Here is a 25294-nt window from a genome sequence, read left to right on the forward strand (position 1 = left end):
GTGAAAGTGAACCATGTTTACTGTACTGTCTGGTCCTAAATATTTTTCTTCTTTTCATGTCAGCTTTTGGAAGAGTCATACAAAGAAGGCAGGATGTTCGTTCGACTTGGGTCATCCATTTAATCCAATTCAGTTCACTGAACATTTACTAAATGATTATTCTGTACACTATGCCAGGTGCTGGGGATTCAAAAACAAAAAACAAAATTTTCCCTGCCTTCATGGAGCTTGTATTCTACTCAGGGGGACTGTCTCCTGCACCACTTTTGTTGTTCAGTTGTTTTAGTCTTGTCTAACTCTTTGAGACTCCAATTGGGGTTTTCTTGGAGAAGATACTGGTGTGGTTTGCCATTCGTTCTCCAGCTCATTTTACAGGAAACTGAGGTAAACAGGGTTATGTGACTTGCCCAGGGTCACACAGCTAGTAAGTGCCTGAGGTCACATTTGAACTCAGGTCTTCCTTACTCTAGCCCTGGCACTCTATCCACTGTGCCACCTAGCTGCCCATTGTCTCCTCATTTCCTATACAACAAATAGCTTCAATGCATACGTACTGGTGAAACTTTTATAGGGCACAACTTGTACACAATTGGCATGCAATGAAAAAATCATCTCCAAAGTGTTTTCTTTCTTGTCGTGTAGACATGGCATCAAACAGAAGAATGTCAAAAAAACATTTCCTCAAGGTTAAACTGCCAATCAGCAAAGCAGCAGGCCAAAGATGGCACAGAGGTCTCATGAGTCTCAGTTCAGTGCTCTAGCCACTAGACCAAGCTACCCCTACATTTCCATTCAATTATTCATCTTCCTGCTGAGAATTCTAATTAGTGCCCAGAGTGGTGATGGGCTTTCTCAGATCAACTTGAATTTTTTTTTCTTAAAAGGACAGATAAATCAACAACTTCCTAACTAATGGTGGCAGAAGAAAATGACCTAGATTCCGATATTTTTAACTTGATCTCTGAGTTTCAGAAATAGGTCCCTAAAGGTCTAAGTTTTTGGTTGAGGCACTAGTGATATCAACGTTCAATGGCTCCTTATTGTAGCATAAAATATCAGTTCCTCTGCTTAGCATTCAAGAAAAAAGTTAATTCCAACTTACCTCTCCTGCTTTACTGTACATTCTTTCTTCTTCCTCACACTGTCCATTGTAGCCAAAGTGGACTACTAGTTGTTCTCAAACTCTGCTACTCATCAGGTCTCCCACGCATGCATGAGCATGACTCATTTTCCATGCCTAGAAGGCAATTCTTCCTCATCACCACCTCTCAGAAGCCTAATCTTCCTTCCAGGTTCAGCTCAGATGATTCCTACACAAGTTTTCCTTGAACCTCTGGATTGTTAGTGACCCTCTCTTTATCATATTGCTTTATGTTTACTTATCTTTACACTCCTCCAACTCCATGGTAGAACCTAAGGTCCTTGAGAGCAAGGACTATCTCAGTTTTGTCTTTGTATTCCCATCACCTAGAATGGTGTCTTGCCTATAGCTGGCACTTAAATGTTGAAACGAAATTAAATATCATTCATAAACTACACATTATATATTAGGACCCTGTACCTTTCCTTGGTCCAAAGGGCTTTGATTTTCAGCCTTTACATTCTATCATTAGAGGTTCAAGGGAAGAGCTATACTGGAGACCCTTCTTTTGAAAATTTCAAATGTTTAAGCTATACAGCAACTCTAAGATGGGTAGGATGGTATAATGCATAGAGAGCTGGACGCAAAGGCAGGAAAAGCCTGGGTTCAATCCTACCTCTAATATATATTGGTTGTGTGATCCTGGGTAAATTACTTACCTTCTCAGTACTCTTGGTAACTCAAAAACTATAAGTTGCAGAGAATTGGTAAAGGGAGTTTCTCCACCCAGAACTTTCCCATACCAATAAAATCATAGACCCTGTCTCTATTTCTAAGGCAATTCTAGAAAGAAAACTACAAACTCAAGCGCATGACATATTTTAGTAGTACAAAACTAAAATATTTAATTTAAGCCACATTCACTAGAATTATTGCTATAGGTATAAAAAATAAGCTAAGGAAAAGATTACTCACCAAAGGCAACGTAAGAAGGTGGTTTAAACAAGTCATTACATTTAGAAATAGAAGATTAAGCAAGAAGGGACAAGTCTTATTGCTTAGAAGAGATAGCTGAATTTTAACAGAGAGAAAAGGTAAAACTAGTCCACTATCAAGAAAACAAAATTTAGTCATTGTTGATGACAAGAAACAATTGTCTTAGAGACGAGAGAGAGCCAAAGTTTTTGATCATTAGTTCATCAACCAAAAAGCTAAAACTTTAGAGACATATTTCTGAAGCTGAGATCAAGATATTTAGCCATGAATGATTCTAAAAGTACAATCCCTCAAAACCTTAAATTAGTATTTTGGATAGAATAAGGAACTGATAGAATAGATTTAGATTATATAGGAACTGGAAACATCATAAATTGGATTCTTGCTCTTACCTAAGTGATTTGATAGAATATACGAGAAGTTCCAATCATAACTAGTGTTTCGATAGGTTCAAAAGAAAGAACCACATTATTTGCAATTGACTGGCATGAATCTTGACCATCTACTTTTATTATATTAAAAATATAATACTCACATGGAATTTTATTCAACTCATTCATAAATTTCTCCTTAATCTTAGAAAAAGCATCTTCCTTCCCTTCTCCTGGGGTGGCTGGTTCGGTGACATTATGTGGGAGCACAGGTGCAGCAGTTGTCACTGGGGGGGCTGCCAGGGCCTCATGGTGACTCTCACTTTCTCTCACCATTTTGGTTCCAAGTAAAGCTGTGGGGGCAGGGCAAAGAGCAAAGAAAGAAAAGAAATTCAGAAAGCCTTAAAGTGATCTCACATCAAAGGTAAACCAAAGAGAAATATCAGTAGGTGCACCTGCTTACTGGATAAATATTGTATCATTAGCATATTACTTCATGTTGGTTCATGAAATATTTATTAAGTCACAGAGGAAAGCCTTTTCAAAAAGGTAATATCAGATGTAATAATTATTACTTCAACCCAACAATACTGAGTATGAATCGTCAAGACTCCTAACTCTTTAAGAACTGTCATGAATCTCTTGTATAGATTTACCTCCCAACTTGTCTCCATGACAAACACACACAAAGTTGTTCTTGGGGGAAGACAATGAACTGTTGTGTTTAAATACTGTTTATGCTCAGAGGACACCATGATGTTTACATTACAAATGATGATAAACCATGTAGTAAATTTGAAAATGCCTCATAGGCCTATTTAAACCATAACAGGGTAACAGTATTAAGGCAAGAGTTTTCTAAGCATGCTTGTACATTATTCAGAAACTAGGTTTTGACTCTCATTTATTGATGGGAGTTTTCCTTTCAGTCACTTTGTTTGACATTTACTATAGACAAAACTCTGCTAAATTATTAACTTGTCTTAGCATGCATTTGTGAAGCCACCATATCTGTAGCACAGCTGACTATATATACATTGCGGCACCTACAGTACTAATAACCAGATGTGTTAAAAATAGTTTTAGCTTTTTTGCTTGCTTTCAAGATGTTGGGAAATATTAATCAATCCTGATGGCATTCTTGCAAAATGGAAGTTCACTTGTATCACTGAATGTCCCCCCCCCAAAATACAGAAATGGAAGCAAGCCATTAATAGTTTAGAAAAATACACCCTGGAAATTCTGAAAGAGTATTCAGTGATAAGCGACTGGAAATGAGAACTGATCCTCATGTGTAAGAGCAAGACATGGCCCAGGGTTTGAACAGGCAGTTAGGAGAAGTGGAGCCTACTTTCATATAGGTTATTGTCTTACTGTGTGACTACAGATGAGTCAAGCTGTGGGACTATAATGGTGAACATGCTTTCAGGCAGGAAAAAAAAATTAGTGCTGGCAAGCCTGGGCAGTAGTATCTCCACAGTTCTTGCAAAAAAATGCATCTAGCATATAAATTAACTCTGCCTTATCAAGAAATATCAAGCTACCATCTGAATCAAAAGAAGAAGAAGAAGTGAATTTTACAGAAGTACAAACAACCTCAGTTTTGAAACTTCACATTTCTATCAGCTGAAACAATTTCAAATGTAATAGTCTTCTGGCAGAATTAAGAGATGAGAGAATTTCAAAACCAGTGAAATCTATAGTGAAATGTCATAGCTAGTATTTTCTAGGAGAAAGAGATGACTATATTTGCACATAACTGTTTGTTGTTTGCTATATTGTAAGTGTGTAATTTTTTTTTCTTATGCTTTCAGTATTATATTTATCACCATTGAATTTCATCCTGTTTATTTCTGCCCTCTACTTGTCAAGGCTCTTTGGGAAGAAAAGTGTCACATCTCTGGCAAATATTAGAGTGAATGAAGAAATTTTTAAAAATATTCAAATATAAAGCATGTCTTTTACCATTCTACAAAGTTTATACTAATTTTAACTTACAAACCATGAATATATTTATTAGTATTCATTTTTAACTTCTAGATCAAGAAGGTAGTCTTAGGTCGGTCTATGTCATGAGGCAGTGTTCTGCCATCTTTGGCAGTATCATAACTGGGATTTCCTCTCACACTTAGCCACAGGCAATACTGAAATGGCCCCTAATTGGATAGAGGTTGTTTTTTAGCTTTCCTGAATGGGGCAAGACCCCATTGATTTAAAGCTATGGTTCCTGTTGCCTCATAAGTACTGGATTGTGGACATGGCATTCAGTTCATCAGTGGGAGCAAGGAAACCCTCAATTCAAAATTAACTTTCACCAGAACAGTTTGGACTGAGGAATGAGGTGGCACTAGGAGCATGTGACCCAATCTTACCACAATTAGTAGGCAGGGATTCAAACAGTTCTTTGACCTTGACCTTGGTCTTCCTCCTTTCCTTTCAACCAAAGAGTTTGCTTTTGGACTGTTCTCTAGTTTTTCTTCAAACTTTGCTCTCTCCCTTTTTGGGGAATGGAGCAATGGAGGACAAAAATGGAGGACAAAAAATCCCAACTTCTCTTCAAGCAGAAATGGATAGAGACTACTTTTCTGACATACAGAAGTCTTTTTACCCCCATTTCTTTCTTTTCTCCCTTCCTCTCTCTCTGTGTCAGTTTTTCATTCCCTCTTCTCACTCTCTCCTTCCTCCCCTCCTCTCTCCTTGCTTTCTTATTCTTTCCCTTTCCTCTTCTCTCTCTCTCTTTCATACTATTATGTACTGCTGACTCATATTTTGTCTTTCTTCTTTGTCACCCCTTGGAAACAACTCCTTCCATTCAGTCTTTGAACACTTCATCTTTGCTGTTTATCTAGAGAGTAGAGAAGATTGAAAATAATTAAGCACTAAAGACTAAGTGCTTTAGGAGTTAAGAGGAGAGGATCCAGAAAAATCAGAATTCACAGAGCATCCAGGGTACTACAAACTGATTCTTTCTTTGGGCTCATATCACACAAAGTCTCTATGTGATATACATATATTTGATAAGATTTTCTAGTATTTTATCAGTTGTTACAGCTAATAATACATGCGCTTGCCTGAACTACTATTTTATGGAGAACTCACATAGGGCGAGTGCTCACATGTTTCTCAGAAGAAGCAATACAAGGACACTCTCAGAGTCTCTCAAGAACTTTGGAGTTGATAGTGTGAAGCGGGAGACACAGGCATAGGACCTCCCAGCATGGCATGCCCTCATCAGAGAAGGTGCTGTTCTTTATGAGCAAAACAGAATTGAAGCAGCTCAAAAGAAACACGAGATGCACAAATTTAGAGAATCCACCCCAAATGTTACATGGACTATTTGTGCCTGACCTGTGGTGCAGCATTCTGAGCTCACATTGGCTCAATCTGCTATAGTCAGATGCATTGTACCTTGATTCTAACATAGTGAGGTCATTTTGGTCCTCTGATAACAAAGCACAACAACCAATCAACAGCTAATAATGTTTCTCAAGGCAATAATTCACATGCAAAGTTGAAAATGAAATTAAAGAATTGCAAAGTTAGAGATCCTAGGAGGTCTGACTTCTAACCTAATTGTAAATCCTGCCTCCAATACGCAGGACCAGTGTTCACCTAGTTTTCAATGTATAATACATAGTAGTAAGTAAAAAATTAAGTGCCCCAAATAAATATTTTGGAAGTATCTCCCTATCCATTATGACTTCTCTCTTCCCCCTCTCATCCTGAAGTTCGGATCTGGAAAGACATTTTTGCCTGACTGTGAATTCCTCCTACAGGAAGAATTTCCCCAATTCTGTGCCCTTACTTAGGGATCTAACCTCAAGGTGCCAAATCCTGGATTAATTTAAATCAAAGTTCTAGGGTTTTCTCTGCACTGCATAGAAATAATGTTATGCTTTAATGCTATGGATAAAAATCACATCACTTCCAAGTCAGCAGAAATACATTTTTATCTATTGACCACAAGGGACATTTCAAACCAATCTCCTGTTTTTTATCAGTTGTCTTCCTCCTCTTCAAAGCATAAGAAATACCAGGGGACATGTAGCTGAAAACTGAAGGGGAATCTATTCATTTGCTCTGGTGCTTGCTCAAATATGATGCACAATACTTAGCTCCATTAATTAGATATTTTGTGGAAGTAATAGTATGTTATGAGATTTTAAAAGGAAATCATATTCAGATTAAGAGTAAAATGCATCATTGACATTAAATTAAAGCTATAGTGCCTGACCGTGGTATTCCTGTTCTGGGAGTTGAGTATTATTGGTTGTGATGGAACATAAATAATTTCTATGAGTAAAATCGAGTCTCCTAAAATGTGACAGAAAACAATGGAATTGATTCCCTGATTTCTAGGGATTACATCTAGACAATATGCTTGAAGAGTATGTATTCTTAAAGGATACTCAAGTAGCTTTCTGAGGGCAGGAAAATAATATTTCTTTAATAAAAAATATAATTCTACAGATAAAAGGAATATTTGGCTGTCACTCCACTTAATCCAACTCTGACCCTTGTCATGAACTTTTGGCTCTCACTTGACAAAGGAAAAATTGTGACATTTTCTCCTACATGAGGAGAATATTGTGGGCTTATATGATGAAACATTTTATTGTAATGTAAATAAAAAAGAAGGCTTTTTATAAATGTCAAAGACTTCTATAAAGGTTCCCCTAACAAATATTATAACAGTATCCAGAATGGATGCAATAGTTCTATAGACAAACATGGCACTGTGGAAGAGGTACTGGTTTGGAAGCCTGAACACCTGAGTTTGAGGCTGAGTTTTCTACCTGGATGATCTTGGCAAGTCAACAACTTCTGAGTCTCAGTTTCTTAATCTGTAAAAGGGACGTAATGATGTGGTCACTACTATAACTCATGAATGGAAAGTTCTGTGCAAGCCATAAAAAGTTACATAAAGACAAGAATCTAAGCTTAAATTATACTCAAACTTGGTATGGTAAAATATGAAATTATATATGTAGATACATATACAGTCACTTTATTATATACATGTATACACACACATACACACATACTTTCAATACCACTTGAAATTATAATCAGCAGTGAATAACACTGATAACAAAAGGAGAGTAATTAATGTCCTAATATTTTTACCTTAATTCCTGATGCCAAAGAAGACATCTTCCTGAGTTCGAATGTGGCCTCAGACACTAACTGTAAGACTCTGGGCAAATCACTTAACCCTGTTTGCCTCCTCATCTGTAAAATGAGCTGGAGAAGGAAATGACAAACCCTTCCAGTATTTTTTTGCCAAGAAAACCCCCAAAATGGTCATGAACAGTCATGAAGAGTGCTGATCTGCATTGGCAGAGGGAATTATCACACCAAGAGCTCTTTATAGCAATGAAACCACAGGTCCAGTCCAAAAACAGAAACAAAAATAAAGAGGTGATAAATAGGTACAATACAGCAAAACATTTAACTGGTTTAAAAAAATGGTCAGAGGTTTCAATACAAAGTATGTGAGTGGGAGAGGGAGAGAGAGAGAACAAAAGTGAAAGCATCACAGGACTTTTTTTCCCCCAGAATCAGGAAATTCAGAATTTTAGTTGCTATGGCAACCTCTCTCTATCCTTTCCCCCTTATGCTTTATGGCAGTTTTAAAATTATATATCCTATCCATAGATCTACAAATTGATAAGGATTTCCAAAGACATTATGGGCAATATTGTCGGATTAAGTGATGAAACCATTTTCTCCAAAATACATAAAAAGAATGATTTCTAGATTTTAGGAGGTGATTTTGTCATGCTAACATTTGTAATTAAAAAGCAAAGAATGAATCAAACCAACAGATGGAGGCTTGTTAAAAATGATATTGAAAGCTCTTAATAAAGAAAATACTTTTGTGGAAAAAAGAGCAGAAATACAACCAAATAAGTATATAAATAATAAATATATAAATGAAAATCCCCTGGTGTTTTCTGAACAGAGTGTTAGTATGTGTGAGGAAGGCAATGAATGCCTCATGCCCTTATACTTTTCCATAACAGACAATGAAAAAGTCTTTAAACGAAAATGACTCGGCATTAAAAGCTACATATAAAACAACACATAGGAAACCTGAGGACCCCGAGGCAGCAATACGTCTTTAGCACCTCAAAAGTCCCCAGCAAGCCTTCAAATGTACGGTTGCTTATAGTTGCTTCCCCTATTTGAGACAGAATTTCTCTTCAAAGAGTTAGGAATGAGCTACAGGATATGTAGCTTCTTGTCACTGTGGGAAGGCGCTAGCTTCTGGCAAGGCTGCCAATCTAGGTTTATTCAGATGATTAAAAAAAAAAACAACGCTAATTTCCAAAACTTTGCACATGTGAAACACCTGGGTGCTTCCCAGGCATGCTGTTCTCCCCAAAGGCCCCCAACCCCATGCACCTGAAATCCTTTCTCTGGCATAAATAGAGATCCCTGTGAATTTTACTTACTCATCTACCCACCCACAGCTAGGTTATCCAGCAGATAGAGATGAGCTAGGAGAATATTCCTTAACAGGGTTGCACCTGGGCAGTTAACTTAATAATTCCAGTTGTCTTTGCAACTTGTGATAAGATGCTATAAAGATCTGAATCCAGACTGCAACTGTTTTTACCCTTCTTTATATCCCCAGCACTCAGTATGGTCCCTGACCTATAGTAGTACTTGTTGACTGAACAAATGACTGATGTTATCACCTTTGCAGTCAACTCTGAAGGCCAGGACATCATCCAGCAAGTTCTGTCTGTTTTTAATTTTGGTTCCCCAAAGATGAGCTGTATTTGATAAATGAATGAATGAATGAATGAATGAATGAATACATGTTGAAGTGATTTGACCAAGTCTGTACCTTGATCCTTTAGGCCTGACATAATTTTCTCTATTTTCTAGGATATTTAAAATATGTGCTGTTTAAAGATAGGGATTGTGGTTTTTTTTTTTTTTTTTGTTTATTTGTGTGTTTTGTATCCCCTCAACTTGGCCCAGAGCTGGAACATATTAAGGGCTTAATTATGTGTGGTTGACTAACTGGCATTTTATAACTGAAGTATAGTTAGGGAAGCAAACATGGGATTTTCTTCCTTTTCTGGAAATGTCTTAAGGACACACCCAAAATGTGGTGAGATCTCACTGTAAGGTGACTTATTTCATTACAACATAATCCTATGTGGAATGACTGAAAGCTAAGAGATTGTTTCAAACTATTTTGAAAGGCAAACACATTTTCATTCTGATATACTCCTGAGAATACATAAAATGAGAACATCCTTTATGAATAAGGAAGTCACTAAGGGCCAAACATTTTTTTGAATTTCCAATGAGATGTAGTTAATACAAACTCCATATATTATTTCAAATAGATAAAACACAATAATTATATTCAGCAATTACAATGAACTTGATACAAATTTCAATAAAAATTATTAATATAAAATTAAACACATGCCAAGTTAAAATTATCTTTACAGTTGTGTCATTACATTTCCTCACTCCATGCCTGGAATTTACTAGCTCCTCATTTCCATTTTATAAAACCCTCTCTTCCTTCAAGGCAGGAAGCTTGTCCTATCCTTCCTGGTATTTACTTAATCTGTGTATATATGGTGTTTACTCCAGGATACCCCTTGAAGGCAATTAATGATTGCCCTCCCTCCCCCTTTAAAAAAAAATTTGTCTTCCCATTGTTTTGCATACTCCCTAACACATAGCAGGCATTTAACAATCACAGCATTGTAGACCTCAAGTTGGGTATAGAGATAGAAGGGAATTTAGAGATCATCTAATCCAATCCATTCATTTTACAGATAAAGAAACTGAGGCCCAGAGAGGGGAAACAACACAAAGTCTGTAACTTTCAGAGTCAGGATTCAAACTCGGGTTCTAATTTCAAAGTTTCCTCTGCCCTTAGATTACTTCTCATTTTCTCTGTATGCATCTTGCATGTACATAGTTTTTCTGTGCATGTTGTCTCCTCCATTAGAATGTGAACTCTCTGAGGTCAGGGCACTTAGCACAGTGTTTCGAATGCAATAGGTGCTTAATAAATGGTTGTTGACTGTTGCACATAGCCTCCCTAAATATCTATCGGTTGAATTGAGATTTTCCATTAGTCCTCTTTCCTCTGGGGGTATGGATGTGAAATAAAAAAAACAAAAAACCTCATACACTGGAAGTCTAAATTCCATACAAAAGAATTACAGTACTATTTATTGGGAATTGAGAGAGCTTTTAGAATACATTAGGAAAGAAAGGATTACTAAAAAAATAATTATATTCGGGCAATGTCTAATCTTACATATAATGATCACCTAAGTTTAATATTATTATTTTTTTAAATCAATTTTTTTTTGGTCACGGAAACTTCCCATTAATGAAATAGGCTACAGACATTTTTAGATACTGGCATTTATTTTAGGAGACAGGCATATTAAAGGAAGCTTTTATAGGCTTTTTGCAAAGAGAGACTTTCAAGATTTCAGAAGAATGACAGGGTCAGAATCAAGATGTGGTATCTAAATAGCCTTTTCAACAACATTATGAAGGTTTCAGATGTATCTGATAGCATTTGAAAGGAGGCACGGTCAGGGTCAAGTCTTTTGTTGGTAGAAAAAATAGACATGAAACGTTGAGATGGAATTGAAATCTCCCTGGGATCAATTCCAGTCAGTATGCAGGGAGCAGACTGTATATGTAATATTAATTGAAGTTACCTGTCTTTGTATAGTAAGAAGAAAATAGATTCCTTTGGCACCTTTCCAAGAGATACAGCTAAGCTAGATCAGGTCAATTGACTCAAATTCCCCCCCCCCCTCCCCCCGGTAATAGCTGTGGATGAATAATTTGAAAACTCCTGTTTTCCAGGGCTTTGCCATCACTCAGTTCTGAGATCTTGCTGTTTCTGGGCAGCAGGCATTCAAGAGAAAATGTAAGCTTACAACTCAAAGACCTCTTTCATCAAACTGTGTTCAAATTGCCATTGCACCCACTGTCAAACAGTCATAAACAAAGCTATAAAATTGTTCTGCAGACACTTTGGATTGTGGTCAATGGGATGGCGGACACAGTGTCCAAACAGTCAGAAATGCTATCTAAATAACATACTTCCATGGCCAAAGCCATTGGGGATTTTTAATATGAGAACATAGGATGACCTAGTGATGGAATTTAGATCCTAAGTATATCAGACATGAAGTGTAAAGGGTTTTGAATGATTTATTCTTTTTCCCGTTTCCACCTTTCATTGTGTGCCAGTGATTTCATCTTGGAACATGACAATATGATTTAGCAAGACCTACAGACTTTTGAATAATGTCGAGCAAGAGTTTATGATTCAATTTGCAAGAGAGAAAAACTGGCTGAAATGAAAGATCACAACTCACATTTGACTTTTTTATGGGCCAAGTAGAAAACGAGATTCAGGTGATAAAATGCATATAAAGCGCTTTACAAACTTTAAATGTGAATTGCTATTATTAACTTTATTGTTGTTAAATGTGCTTCCTTGGTCTTTCCTGATATACCATTTTTTGGGTGCTTTTCCACGCTTTCCCTGATTCTCCTTGGGTTTGAGAGTAGACTTTCAGTAAAGGTATATTACTTCTCATCAGGGGCTGTATCTTTCCCAATCTTGTAAATTACAGTCTAGTTCGATGCCCTGCACCCCATGGTGCCTGATAAATATGAATTGAACTGATTTAGAAGTGCTTTAGAAATACAAGAAAATTACTCTGGTGATTGCCTTCATCTAATTTCCAAGGACTTGAAAGGTACAGGTAGGCCTCCCAATTTTGTACATTTTATTCAAATTGAATGCTCCACCTTCTAATGTACCCATCATTAATCCAACTGTGAGGCTGAGCCAGCATGAGTCAGTGAGGTCATCCATCCTGTGCTTCTAGCTGTAAGGATTTCAAGAACAATTCCAAAGCAAAAGAAATAGGAACACTCGACAGACAGGCACTCTCTTGGGTAGCATCATCTCCACCTGTGTCCTGTCGGGAATTCCTCAGCCCACTGATCCCAAGATCCTCCTGGAGAGTAATTCCTTCCACTTTAGGTCTATTTGACTGAAGGTCAAGAATTCAGGAGGCGAAGCTAGAAGATTTTAAGGTTTTTTTTTTTTTTAAGGATCAGCTGATGAACAGTTGCCAGCTCACTAGCAACAGAACAGAGGGAGATGCACAGCGTTAGGGAAAAATAAAAAAAAAAAACTTATCAAGTGAAGCTGCTCAGTCACTTCTCTAATTTCAAAGGTAGAGCAGGGACAGTGTGTTAGGTGATTCCAGGCTTGGGGGAGGGAGAATGTTTTAACTTTGAAGTACCTCTGGTGTCACTCAAGATCAGGTTTGTTTTGGTAAGGGTGCTTCCTTTAGTTAATCTTATTAGACCATCCTGATAGGTTACTTAGGTAATCTCATTAGAATATCTAGGTGGGGCCAGAATGGAGACCTCCCTTTTGAAATAGAATCAACCCCACTCTGCAGGCTCCAGTTCTTTGACCTCCAAGGTCAAATTTCTGGGAAGATGTTGTCCCCAAACTGACAGCACTTAGGTTCTGCACCTTTTCTCAATACTTTATCCCAGTGTGCATCGAAAGGAATAACATCAAGAGATCAGTATTCTTGCTCACTAACATCGTCAGGAACATTTGGGTTCAGTTCTCCCCTATGACACGTGGTAACTGTGTGCCTAGGAACAAATCATGGAACTCGGTGTCTCTGTCAACTCTCCAAGATTATATGTTGGTGATTCATATGGACCTGAAGTTCCTTATGCTGATGAAATACCCTGTCCAGACCAAATAAGGATACTGTATGGAAAGAAGAGTTTTTCCAAAAAAAAAGAAAAAAAAAGTCATGGAGGTTTCTTTAAAAATAATTTAGAAGACAACAACATAAGGAAGGCCAGAATGACATTGGAAAAGCACCAGAGCTTTGAAAGCTACCAACTGAACTTATGAAAAGCTAAGTGTACCTAACAGACATGCAGCTCTTCTTTTCTTGTTCCACTATAAGTGTGTGTATGTGTATGCATGTGTGTATATATATGTATATGTATATATATACACATATACACATTTTATTCGGTGTTCAGAATAAAAATACATTAAAAAATAAAATTGCAAAAAAAGTCTCCTTAGCTTACCTTGCACTCTAACAAATACTGCTCAGAGATACCTCTAGAACCTTTAGTTAAGGACATCTTTTCCAGGAAATTTCATTGTAACACTATATGAGATTTTAACACTAACATTAAAAAGATAACCAAACAATAAGCCATGTTCCCCCATACATGTGTGCCTTTGTACATGCTGGAATACATGCCCTCTCTGCTCCTGCATCTTAGAATTCCTAGTTACCTTCAAGGCTCAACCTTGGTGCCAGCTTTTTCTTCTTCATCATCAATCAACCAATCCATAAACATTTATTAATCTCTTACTATGTGCCAGGCACTATGCGATTCACTGGGGATACAAAAAGAGGCAAAAAGACAGGTAGTCCCTGCCTTTATGGATCTTATAACAATCATCCCTGGTGTTAGTGCCTCCTCCCATCAAAATCATCCTCTACTTAGTAGTTGGTGTACATGTTGTGGTGGTCTACGTGCCCTGGGGATCTTTGAGATCTCTTTAGAGAGTCTGTGAGGGAAAAAATTTCACAATAATAAAGAACACATTTTTGATTTTAAATATGGTAAATATCGATAGGTATAAAACAAAAGTTTTTTTGGGTCCTCAAAAGCTTTTAAGAATGTAAAGGGGTCCTGAAATTAAAAAAAAATGTTTTTTGATAACCACTGCCCTAGACCAATGTAAATTCCTTTGGGGCTTTTTCATTTTTGCTTTGTTATCTTCAGAGCTCAGCACTGTGCCTGGCACACAGAAGTTCCTTGATACACTTTGACTGAATTGTTCAAGTAAATTATAAAAGGGGTCACATCCATGAACTGGCATTTTCTATTCCCCTCATGACCCCTGACTGGACTGGAAGTCATTTCACCATTGCCTATAACAAGACAGCAATTTTAAAGTCATTTTTAACTTGCCACTTTGAAGTAAAAGTTCCCTTTAGTATTTTGCTTTTTGAAGTTTGACCTTTTTTTCTTAATCATGAAGGGACATACTGGGGTCATCGATAAGAGCTGCATTTGGAATTCCATTGCTTAATTCATTAGTATTTTAAAAAAAGCTCATAGGCAAGGTTTTTTTTTTCTTATTACCTCAAATAATCCATTTTTACAAACCTAGGTTCAATAATTTGATATTTAAAACCCTCCAAATAAAACACTAAGCTTGGTCAAGTGACTGGTCTTGAATTGGCCAAAGTTTTTCTTTGTAAACATGATGTCTATTTTTCATTCATACAATGCAGGGATAGGAATGTTGACTGCATCTGTGATTTTATTGAAATAGGCAGATTCCTGGGTGAGGAATCTGCCTCAACCAATCAGCATCTCTTCTGCAGGTTATACTGTTGTTGTTTATCTTTTGTTTTTGAAGAGACTCATAGAGTTAACCAGGGCACTGAGAGGTTAAGGGACTCACCCTGGGTCACTCAGCCAGGACGTGCTAGAAATGAGAGTTGAGCTCAGCTATCTATGACTTTGAGTCTAGATTTCTAGCCATTATGCCATCCTGTCTCTGTCTATCCAGAAAGATATTCATTCATTCATCCAACCATCATCCAACAAACATTTATTAAGCCCTTACTATTTGCTACTAACACATAGAATAAAATTAATTCAAATGATTTTCCCTGTGGAAGAGCTATCCAATAACCCCTTCCATCCTCCAGAGCTATGTACCATCTTCAATCTATAGAAAAGTGACAGAGAAGGCAAATGGTTCAATTGAATAGCTTATCATGGACCAATACAGGAACACCAGATGCCTTTAACCTACTGGGTTATGAGCTTGCTAGACTATGATTGGTTCACTATTAAAAAAAACCTGTTTAAACTTAAGTGAATTATTTTTACTTCTTTCAGTACCCTCACCAATTTGTTAATATGAAATATTTTCCTTTAATGGAGATAGCAGCAGTGACTGAATCTAAGTTCATTAAATCTGATTGGCTTAGAAGGAATTTTTGTTAGTGTATGCCAACACAAAGTTAATTTTGAAAATCAGACACCAGCCCTTTCATTAAGAGAAAGATTGACAAGATGAATAAATATGAGTGTTGATTTCAATCAATCAAAAGAAAGCTGTATGTTGGAGAATATGAAAGTGAGAAAATGTCAGAGTCCATAACTAATACATTTTATCCACTTATCTGAGGTTCTACCCATTTTTGCAATGAAATGCTTTTGTCATTTATCAGCCGAGAGGAAAAATGGACAGGTTGGGTCAAACTCTTGTAGTGCTTTAAAACATATTGAGTTCAAAAGCAAATTTGTAAAAGCCACAAAATTTATTTCTTTTTTTTTTATACTGAAGGTTGTGGAAATGATGGAAACCATTTATCATTCTCTGTGAATGCATACAAAGGTCCTGTCTAATACTTCTATAAGCCTAAAACACTAACTGCCCCCTAATAAAATGTCATCAAAAGAGTTTCCAGATTTGAGTGAGAAATTGGTTATTTTTTCAGATTTATATAACCTCAGTATTACTGCCACTTGACTTTGGAAAGATTTTTTCTTGAAGGGAGAAAAATCAACAAATAATAGGAAAGTTCCTTACAAACAATGGACTTATAAGTGATTTACTATAGCAAAAAAAACATTAAATTTTGAGCTCAAGGCCTTGGATTCTAGTCTTACTTCCTTTACTTAATATCTTTTTATATGTCATATCCCATCCGCCTTTTTATTCTCCTTCATTTTGTTTCCAGTTCTAAGCTGCCATTGAGGCCACACAGATATACCAATGTGCTTTTAGATACCATATTGATCACTTTGCTAAATTGCCTCTCAGTTCAAATCCTGCCTCACAGACTAGCTGTGTGACCCTGGGCAAGTCACTTAACCCTGTTTGCCTCAGTTTCCTCATCTGTAAAAGGAGCTAGACAAGGAACTGCCACGAAAACCCCAAAAGGGGTCACAAAGACTCAGACACGACTAAAAAAAATATCACTGAATTATAGCAACAAACTGCCTCTTTGCAATTAGAAATGTAAAGGCAGACTTAATTTTGTTCAGCTCCATTCAAACTAACTGTGTTCCTGAGGGTAATGTAGCAGTTTTTACTTAGAGAAATAGATTCTTTTAACTGCTTTCTGATAGTTAACATTTAGTTTAGTATGCTCAAATATCCCAATGATTTTGGATCTTAATAACAATAACTAGCATAAACAAAGAGATCCTTTTAACTACTTTTTGATAAAATAATAATTCACTTTGGAATACTAACTATGCCAATGGTTTTGGATCTTATAAATAATGGTAATAAACATGCATATGTATATAAAATGCTTTTAAGTTTACAAAGTACTTTATAAGTATTGTCTCATTTTATCTTATATTATCATCATATTATATTATTATGTCACAACAAGCCTGGAAGGTAGTAGCTATCATTATTCCTATTTTACAGATGAAGAAACTAAGGCACACTGTAGTTAAATGACTTGCCCAGAATCACACTGCTAGTAAAAGATTTGAATTCAGTCTCCCTGACTCTGGGTCTTATTATCATTTCTACTTCTCCAGCTAGCTATCTCTTAAGATCATTAAGGTCAGTCTTCTATCTAATCATGTAGATTATAATCCACTCATGCCTGCCCATCATGCAGAATACAATATAAAATATTAATATAAAAATATAACAGAAATAAATTAAATAGAAAGGAAATTTATAAATGGAAGGCAATTTATCCAGTTACAATGATACCAGTTTGTGCTACTTTGCTTGCTTTTTCCAATAGAGGAAAGAAAAATAGATAGCGTAGAGTCAAATAATCACAAGAGACTTCTGTGGTTTGGGGCCTGGAAAAGATACCCTGTTTACTGTTGTTATATCATTTAAATCTCTTAAACGATTGGAGGTTCTCCCCGGCCTTCTTTTTCTTTGAACTCCTTAATTCTTTCACTCACTCTTCCTTCAAATACAGAAGAAAAAGATCCAAGTCAACCAATTCTACAAATGCTTGTTAGGAAGGAAGAAAAGAAGGAAGGAAAAAAGGAAGAAAGTAAAAAAGGAAGGAAGGAAGGAAAGAAAGAAAGAAAAAGAAAGAGAAACAAAGAAAAGAAAGAAAAATTGAGAGATTCTACTCTAATAACTGTAAGGTACTCCTAAGAGAATAAGCCAGACAATTCTTTTATACATTAAAAAGCAGATGTTAGTGATAAGCAGAGGTAAAGCTGTAAATCTGTCTTTTTAAAGTATATCTCTATGACTCTGAACTGTCAAGGTAAAGACATTTCATGAGGGGAGCAAAGTCCTATTTGAGATTAGTTTAAGCAAACATATAAGCTTGTCTTTCCTTTAGAATTCATTTTTAAAAAAATGCAATAAATGTTTTATAGTTTTTCTATATTCTAATCCCTCATTAAGTCTGAATCAAGTTGCAAATTGGAATAAATGATATAGAGAATTTTTTGAGAAATTAAAAATACATTTTGAATGTCAATTTCCTATTCAGTTTTGGTTTTCTCTGTTTTGCTGGAGTTACAAAAAAAAGAATCACAGAATCTTAGAGTTGGCATGGATGTTACAAGTCATAGTATCATAGGTTTAAAGCTGAAAGGGACTGAAGAGGTCATTAAGTCAAACTGTCTCATCTTATAGAAAAGAAAAAAAAAACTGAATTCCAGAGAGATGGGGACTGACCCAAGCTTGTACAAGTAATGGAGGTAGGATTCAAACCCGGGTTCTCTGATTCCAAATCCAGCATTCTTTCCAATGAACAACGTGGAAGTCATACAGCCAAGCCTCCCAACCACTGTAGCAATCCTCTAGGCAAGAGCCCTAAGAATCATGCATCTAGCTTCCATTTGAAAGTAGTTATTGGAAATGCCCGACTTTGCAACATTAGCTCATCCCACTTTTGAAGAGTTATAATTGTAAGAAAATTATTCCTTAAGTTGAACTAAACTCTACCTCACTTCCACCCACAGGTTCTAATTTTGCCCTTTAGATCTGCACAGAAAAATGAAACTAATCTTTCTCTAAATCATAGGTCTTCAAACATTTGAAGATAGCTGTCTTGGATCTTCATAATTTTTCTAAGCTAAATATTCATGTGCCTTCAACTTTTCTCCATATGAAATGATTTTTTTGGATACTGACCATCTTATACTATCTCCTTTGCATAAGCTTCAGTTGGACAATTTACAAAATAAATACCCCATTATAGATGTAATTTGACCATTGCAGAAAAGAGTAGAATCTCTCAATTTCTTTCTTTCTCATTCTTTCTTTCTTTTTCTCTTTCTTTCTTTACTTCTTTCTTTCTCCTTCCTTCCTTCCTTCCTTCCAATAAGGCTTATGTCAAGAGTTTTGTGTATACCCCATTTCCCTACTTTTTTTTGGAAGGGGGTCACTAGGGTCACTGGGGATAAAAATCATATTTATCCTAAGATCATAATTATAGATTTAGCTCTGGTAGAGATCTCTCAGAGACCATTTAATTCAACCCTCTCATTTTACAGCTGAGGAAGTAGGGTTTCCAAGTGTCACACAAGTCAATGATCATCAAAAGTAGGATTCAAACCCATTTCTATTATATTACACTGCCTCTCCACCAATACTAAAATAAGCTGATTGAGTTCCTTTCTCATAATAATTAGTTTTATGAATAGGAATGAAAGAGATAAAGAAACTATGGCACCTTCTTTCCTCTTGGTCACTGTTGTCATTCACACTAACAACTTGTTTTCCCAAAGCTTTATTTCCTGTATTTATATTCCCTTGATATTTATTTCTGACAACAGAGGACTATTAGATTAGTAGACAATGCACGCATGCACACACACACGCACAGACCCACAAACACAAACAACTCATATAAAAATTAATGTTCAACTAGATTTAGGCATGAAACTCTAATATACTTCAGAAAGAATTCTTGCTGTTCCAAAATAATTTTAGTGTAATTCTACAACTAAAGAAAACATTTATATCAATAAATTCCTTGTTTTGTGTATATTGCATAAAATCAATTTATATTCACATATTTGGCTATTACAAAGTCAATACCTTTCTGAGAGCCTGGAGACAAAGATCCCATGGAGATTAACTGTGAAACATTATGCTTTATGAAGCACAATAAAACAAATCAACAAGAGAAGAAAAAAAACCTGACATTTTCACTTTGGTAGCTATGGGTCACTTTTCAATTCTCAACTTTCTCTGTTTTTGCAATTGACACACACACATATTTGGTCCGGTTCTAAAGTGCTTATTCGTGAATTAAAATGATTAATAAAAATTAATTAGAACACAAAAGGTGAGGTTGAATTAGATGTCTAGTATAAAGAGCCGAGAATCACAATTTATTTTACTTGAAGTTAATTCTTCAAAATAACTCTCAAAATGGAACTTCAAAAGTATCTCTTTGCGAGAATTTTGTAGACAAGTTACAGTTATGATTGCTTGTAGAATTTCCCCTGGTTTGTCCGAGATAGAAATCGAATAATTGGAAATGAACTTCAGATTTAACTGAATTATGGTGATCAGGACTACAGCTAATATTCTGGAGGACTGTGGGGCCAAACAGTGATGAATCTGTTGCTGCAGGACCAGGGTTCAAATCTCAGATCTGACACAATATTTGAATGTGAGCTTCTTGAAGGCAGGGACTGTCTTTTGCTTTTCTTTATATCTCTAGCATTTAGCTTAGTGCCTGGCACCTTAATAAAAGGTAGTTGACTAAGTGACTGACCCTTGCTACTGACATGACCTTTGGCAAGACACTCCAATGACTAAGTAGTCTTCAATTTCCTCATATATAAAATGAGAGATTGGACTAAATGACCTCTAAGGTTCATTCTCACTCTAAACCTATGATCTTATGAACCATTTACATTCCTTGTTTCTTAAATTTGCTCTTTATGATGTGGTAGTACCAATGGAGCACCAATCACAAAGTTATTTGTTTGATAGAAATAATTCCTTCTTAAAGGTAGTGAATCATAATATCATAAAACTACATGTGGATGGGAGCTCTGGAATCCATGAAGACCAACCTGTTTGTTTCACAGATGACGAAACTAAGACCGAGGGAGATTAAATGATTTGTCTAAGTCAGTATGAGGGGTAGGATTTGAACCCAAGTCTTTTGATGTCAGAGTGAGCGCTTACTCTCTTATAAGAATATACTTTCTTCTTAGGACTGTTGGAGAGAATTAGGAGGACAGGCACACTAATATGCTGTTGATGGAGCCAACCATTCTGGAAAGCAATTTTTAGCTATATTCTAAAAGACATGAATAAAGTATATAGAGACAGAGGGTATCTCTGTCTCAGTCATATCATAATGAGGTTTATGCACCAAAGAGATCAAAGAAAGAGGGAAAGGATCCATATGTACAAAGCTATTTGTAGCATCACTTTTTGTTGTAGCAAAGAATTGGAAACAAAATTGGCACCTATCAGTTTGGGAATGACTGAACAAATTACAGTACACATCACATAATGGAATATTAATGAAAAGGACAGATTCAGAGAAACCTGAGAGGACTTACATAAACTGATGCAAAGTGAAGTGAGCAAAACTAGGAGAATAATTTATGTAATCACTACTACACCAGTGTAAAGATAAACATGATCAAAGACGAGAACTATGCTCAACGAACAACAATTAATCACAATTTCATATGATGAGTCATGCTTTCTACTTCTTGGCAGAGCCCAGATTGGGCTAGAGGTAGAGAATAAGACAGTTATTTTCAGAATGGCAGATGTAAAGATTTGTATTATATTACTTTGATTTTCTTTTATAAGTTACAGATTTTAATTTTAAGGGGATGGTTGGGGCATTAGGGAAGTGCTGGCATGTGTGGGTAGAGAGAATTTACACATCTAAGAGTTCCCTGTGCCAATGAGATCACAGATTTGATCCATATCATTCTCTCTGTTATTGACCAGACATCCTCTTGGAAGAATTCAGAAATAGTTTGTTTAATTTTTTCCTTCATTTTTGTCTTTTCCCCCACCTTCCTATTCATTTCAACATTCTTGAATATTATCTTGTCTTTACCATTTTAAATTCAGTAATCACATATTCTTTTTTCCTTTCCTCCTTTCTCTTTTCCTCTCTCTGGACTAATTAGTGAGTGCTGATTCTCTGCAGTAGAGAGAAGCCTGGTCCGATTCCTAAGGGATTACCAGCTACCAAGACCCCTGAATTCATGTATGGCTAAAGGGGTCACTCTTGCTTGACCCAGGGATGGTCTCTAGAGTTAGTCAGGGACATATATCCCATTCCATTTTCACTCCATATTGCTGGCAACATATATACATATGTGTATATATATATATAAAATAGGTACATGTTTCACTTCATTATTAAGAAAAATTATTATAGCAACTCAAATTTATAGCACACTTTATGGTTTACAAAGTGTTCCCCTCACAAAAAAAAGTCCAGTGGGGAAGGTAAACAAATATTATTATCCCTATTTGATAGATGAGGAAACTATTACTATTAAAAATACTAAACTTAATGATAAAAGGCAATTGTTTTGCCTTCAATGTTGTTTAGTTTTGTTTGCATTAAAGCCTAGAAGAGACCATGACTTGAAAAAACATGTATGTGTGTATGCACACACACACACACACACATATATTACGTATGAAACAAAAATTTATCAATCATCTAATTCTGCTGCTTTTTTGAAAATCCTTCATAAAATTCCTTCATTCAGGTTATTTTTCTAGGGAACTGGGGAGAAATAGTTTTTAGGACTTTTAAGTATTCTGATTACCTCGGTACTATAGATGTTTAGACTCTTCCAAAATATTTTTTAAAAAAGGGAGCTAGATGAAAGTTCAATAATTTTAAAATTTATAGGTTCTTTTTATTAGCATCATGCCCTAATATTAATTACAAGCCACAAATATACCAATGCTTCCAAGATCTCATCAATACGGGCTATTCATTCCAAAGATACAGGTCACAACTCATCTAGGACTGCCCATTTTGTGAATCCTCCCGTGGTGGGGCTGGGATCCAGGGGGTTACAGGGTGTCCTTCCAACATGCTGGGGAACTTTTCTTGCTGTCTGTGACCCTGTTCGCACGCAAATAAAATGTGTAAGCTGTCTATCAGTCGACCTTTGCACATTAATTGCAAACTTAGTACGTGCAAAATGTCATGCTTGTGATTGGCAGCAATGATAATAACAATAGCTGACTTTTATGGCCTATTAAGGTCTATAGAGGGTTATGCATAGCTGTCTCATTTGATACAACAACCCAGTGAGGTGGATGCTATTATTATTGCTATTTTACAGATGAGGAAACTGAGGCACAGAGGGCTTAAATGACTGGAGCAGGATTATACAATTAGTTTAGTGTTAGAATTGGGATTTGAACATGGCTTTCTGCTTCCAAAACTAGTGCAGATGAACAAAACAGGTTGTTGGTTTTTTGTTGTTATTATTAAGGAAATTCAAATTTATATTTGGATTTAGTCATCAGGATATAAGCACAGATCCACTGAATATCAAAATTGAGTGGGGACATTTGTTCCCAATTGTACAGCTGTTATATCTGAGCTTCGGTTTCCTCAATAAAATGAGGGGACGGGACTAGATGTTTTTAAAGTTTTATTCTAGGTCTCCAACCATGTGACAAGAGGGCTTATTTTAACCTTCCTGAAGTTATCTTTTGGATCCTCAAGGAAGTGAACAGGTTGCACAGAATGGTTGAGTCCCCAGAGCATTTCCAATGGGTGGATTGTGCCTTTGTTTTAGACTGGGGAGTCACGGAGCTTCACATTCTAAATTAATGAGCAATGTTAAGGTTTGCAGGAACGCTTCAGCCCCATCATGTCAGAGCTGAAATCAGCAGCCTTCCAAAACCATGAACGCGACTCGACTAGTTGTGACAGCCTATTTATTAATTGCTGCCAAACACTAATTGTTATTGCATTAATGTCACCTCTCCAAAAAAGAGGGGCATCTATGAAGCATCAGCCTCTAAAATGTTGACTTTAAAGTTATTTCTTTAAGTTTAAACACAGCTCTTTTGGTTTTCTTAACGTTTGAAGGCAATTTCTGTCTCCAAGCAAAAATAAATAATGGAAATGAGAGCTAATTACTCCTTAATTGATTGATTTTCCTACCTCCTGTTGTGGGCACAATGCATGTCATCTAGGCTAGATGTAGTATGCTATGCACGACAGGAGGGAAGAATATCAATCATTCAAAGAACAATTAGTTTGATCTGTAACATTTTTTTCTGATGAAAATGAAAATAGCCTTATTTAAAATGGTAAAAAAAAAAGTATTCAACAAAGAATCACAGTTTCAGAGCCAGAAGGGACCTCAGCAACCATCTAGTTTCAAGCCATATTCAAAATAAATACTTGATGGAAATAAGTTTATGTGATTGTACATTTATCATTTATATCAAATTGCTTACTGTCTTAGGGAGGAGGAAAATTTCAAACTCAAAATTTAAAAAAAAATGAATGTTAAAATTGTCTTTATGTGCAATTGGAAAAAAATAAATTATTATTTAAGAAATAAATTCTTACTAGAAATAAGTTGTCATCCAGTCTCTATTTGAAGACTTCCATAGGAGAATCCACCCTTAATTCTTTAGTTCATTCACTCATTTAAAAAAAAAATTTCTATTAAGCACTTCCTATGTGCAAAACTCTGTAGTGCATGCTGGGATACCAAGACTTCATTGATGTCATTATCTATTATCCAGTGATGCACTGTATTGTGTTCTCTCCCTCGCTCTCCTTCAATCCTCCCCTGCAACAAAAATATACTAAACAAAACCCAACAAAGGGAAAGAGTCAGCAGCATGTGCCTGAATGTACACCTGGAGCCATGAGAAGAGAGGTTTATTTCTTTTTCAATTCTTTGTTGTCAAGAGTGGTCATTTCATTGATCTGATTTCATTATGTTGTTTTCCTTTGTACACTAATTTTGGTCATTGTGTGTGTGTGTGTGTGTGTGTGTGTGTGTGTGCACACATATGTATTCTCTCTCTCTCTCCTCATCCCTTTCTCTCTGTCTCTTTCTTTACCTCTAACTCTTTCTATTTCTATCCCTATCTCTACATCTATGCAGTTCTAGTATTCTCCTATTTCTATTTCCTTTGACCCTTTATCAGTTCAAATAAGTCTTCTCAAGTTCATCTCAATTCCTCATATTCATATTTTCTCATAGTGCATGGTATAATTCATTTCATTCTTATACCACAGTTTGCTCAGTCATTTGCCAACTGATAGGCACTCACTTTGTTTCCAATTCTTTGCTCTTACAAAAAGTGTTGCAAACTCTTTTCATCTCAAGGGCATGACATCCTACTTCATCAGAAGTCTTTGCCATGCAAAGAAATACATTCTTAGTAGATTTTTTCAGATGTTTCCAAAATTAAAGAAAATTCTACAAAAATTTTCTTTCCTGGAGGCAGAATGATTTCGCAATAGGCTTTATATTCTTCTATTATGAAAACATCTAGTCAACTCTATGTTATCTATGCAAATAGAGCATCACTTAGACAGAAAGATAGTGTGGTATAATGGAAAGAACTTGGGAGCTCTTTACCATGTAGCTAGCTGTTTACCTTGGGCAATTTACCCAATTTTCCTGAGGCATAGTTTCCTCTAATTAGGGATTAGAACGCTGCTGCTGCTATATACTTCACTAGGGTGTTGTAAGGCTCAAATAACACATATGCATATACTCACTGAATGATTTACAGCAAGTCAAACGC

General features: G+C 36.1%; 1 protein-coding gene across 1 annotated transcript in view; it reads right to left on the reverse strand.

Moving 5' to 3' along the window:
- SYT1 (synaptotagmin 1) overlaps nt 1-25294 on the reverse strand; it is a 484861-nt gene that overhangs the window by 287451 nt on the left and 172116 nt on the right. The window contains exon 2 of the mRNA XM_027842531.1: nt 2613-2801. Within this exon, the coding sequence (XP_027698332.1) occupies nt 2613-2784 (172 nt within the window). The 5' untranslated portion in view covers nt 2785-2801. The remainder of the gene's footprint in view (nt 1-2612; nt 2802-25294) is intronic.

The sequence above is a fragment of the Vombatus ursinus genome, unplaced genomic scaffold (genome assembly GCF_900497805.2).
Source record: "Vombatus ursinus unplaced genomic scaffold, bare-nosed wombat genome assembly UNPS02014874.1, whole genome shotgun sequence".
Classification (NCBI taxonomy): domain Eukaryota; kingdom Metazoa; phylum Chordata; class Mammalia; order Diprotodontia; family Vombatidae; genus Vombatus; species Vombatus ursinus.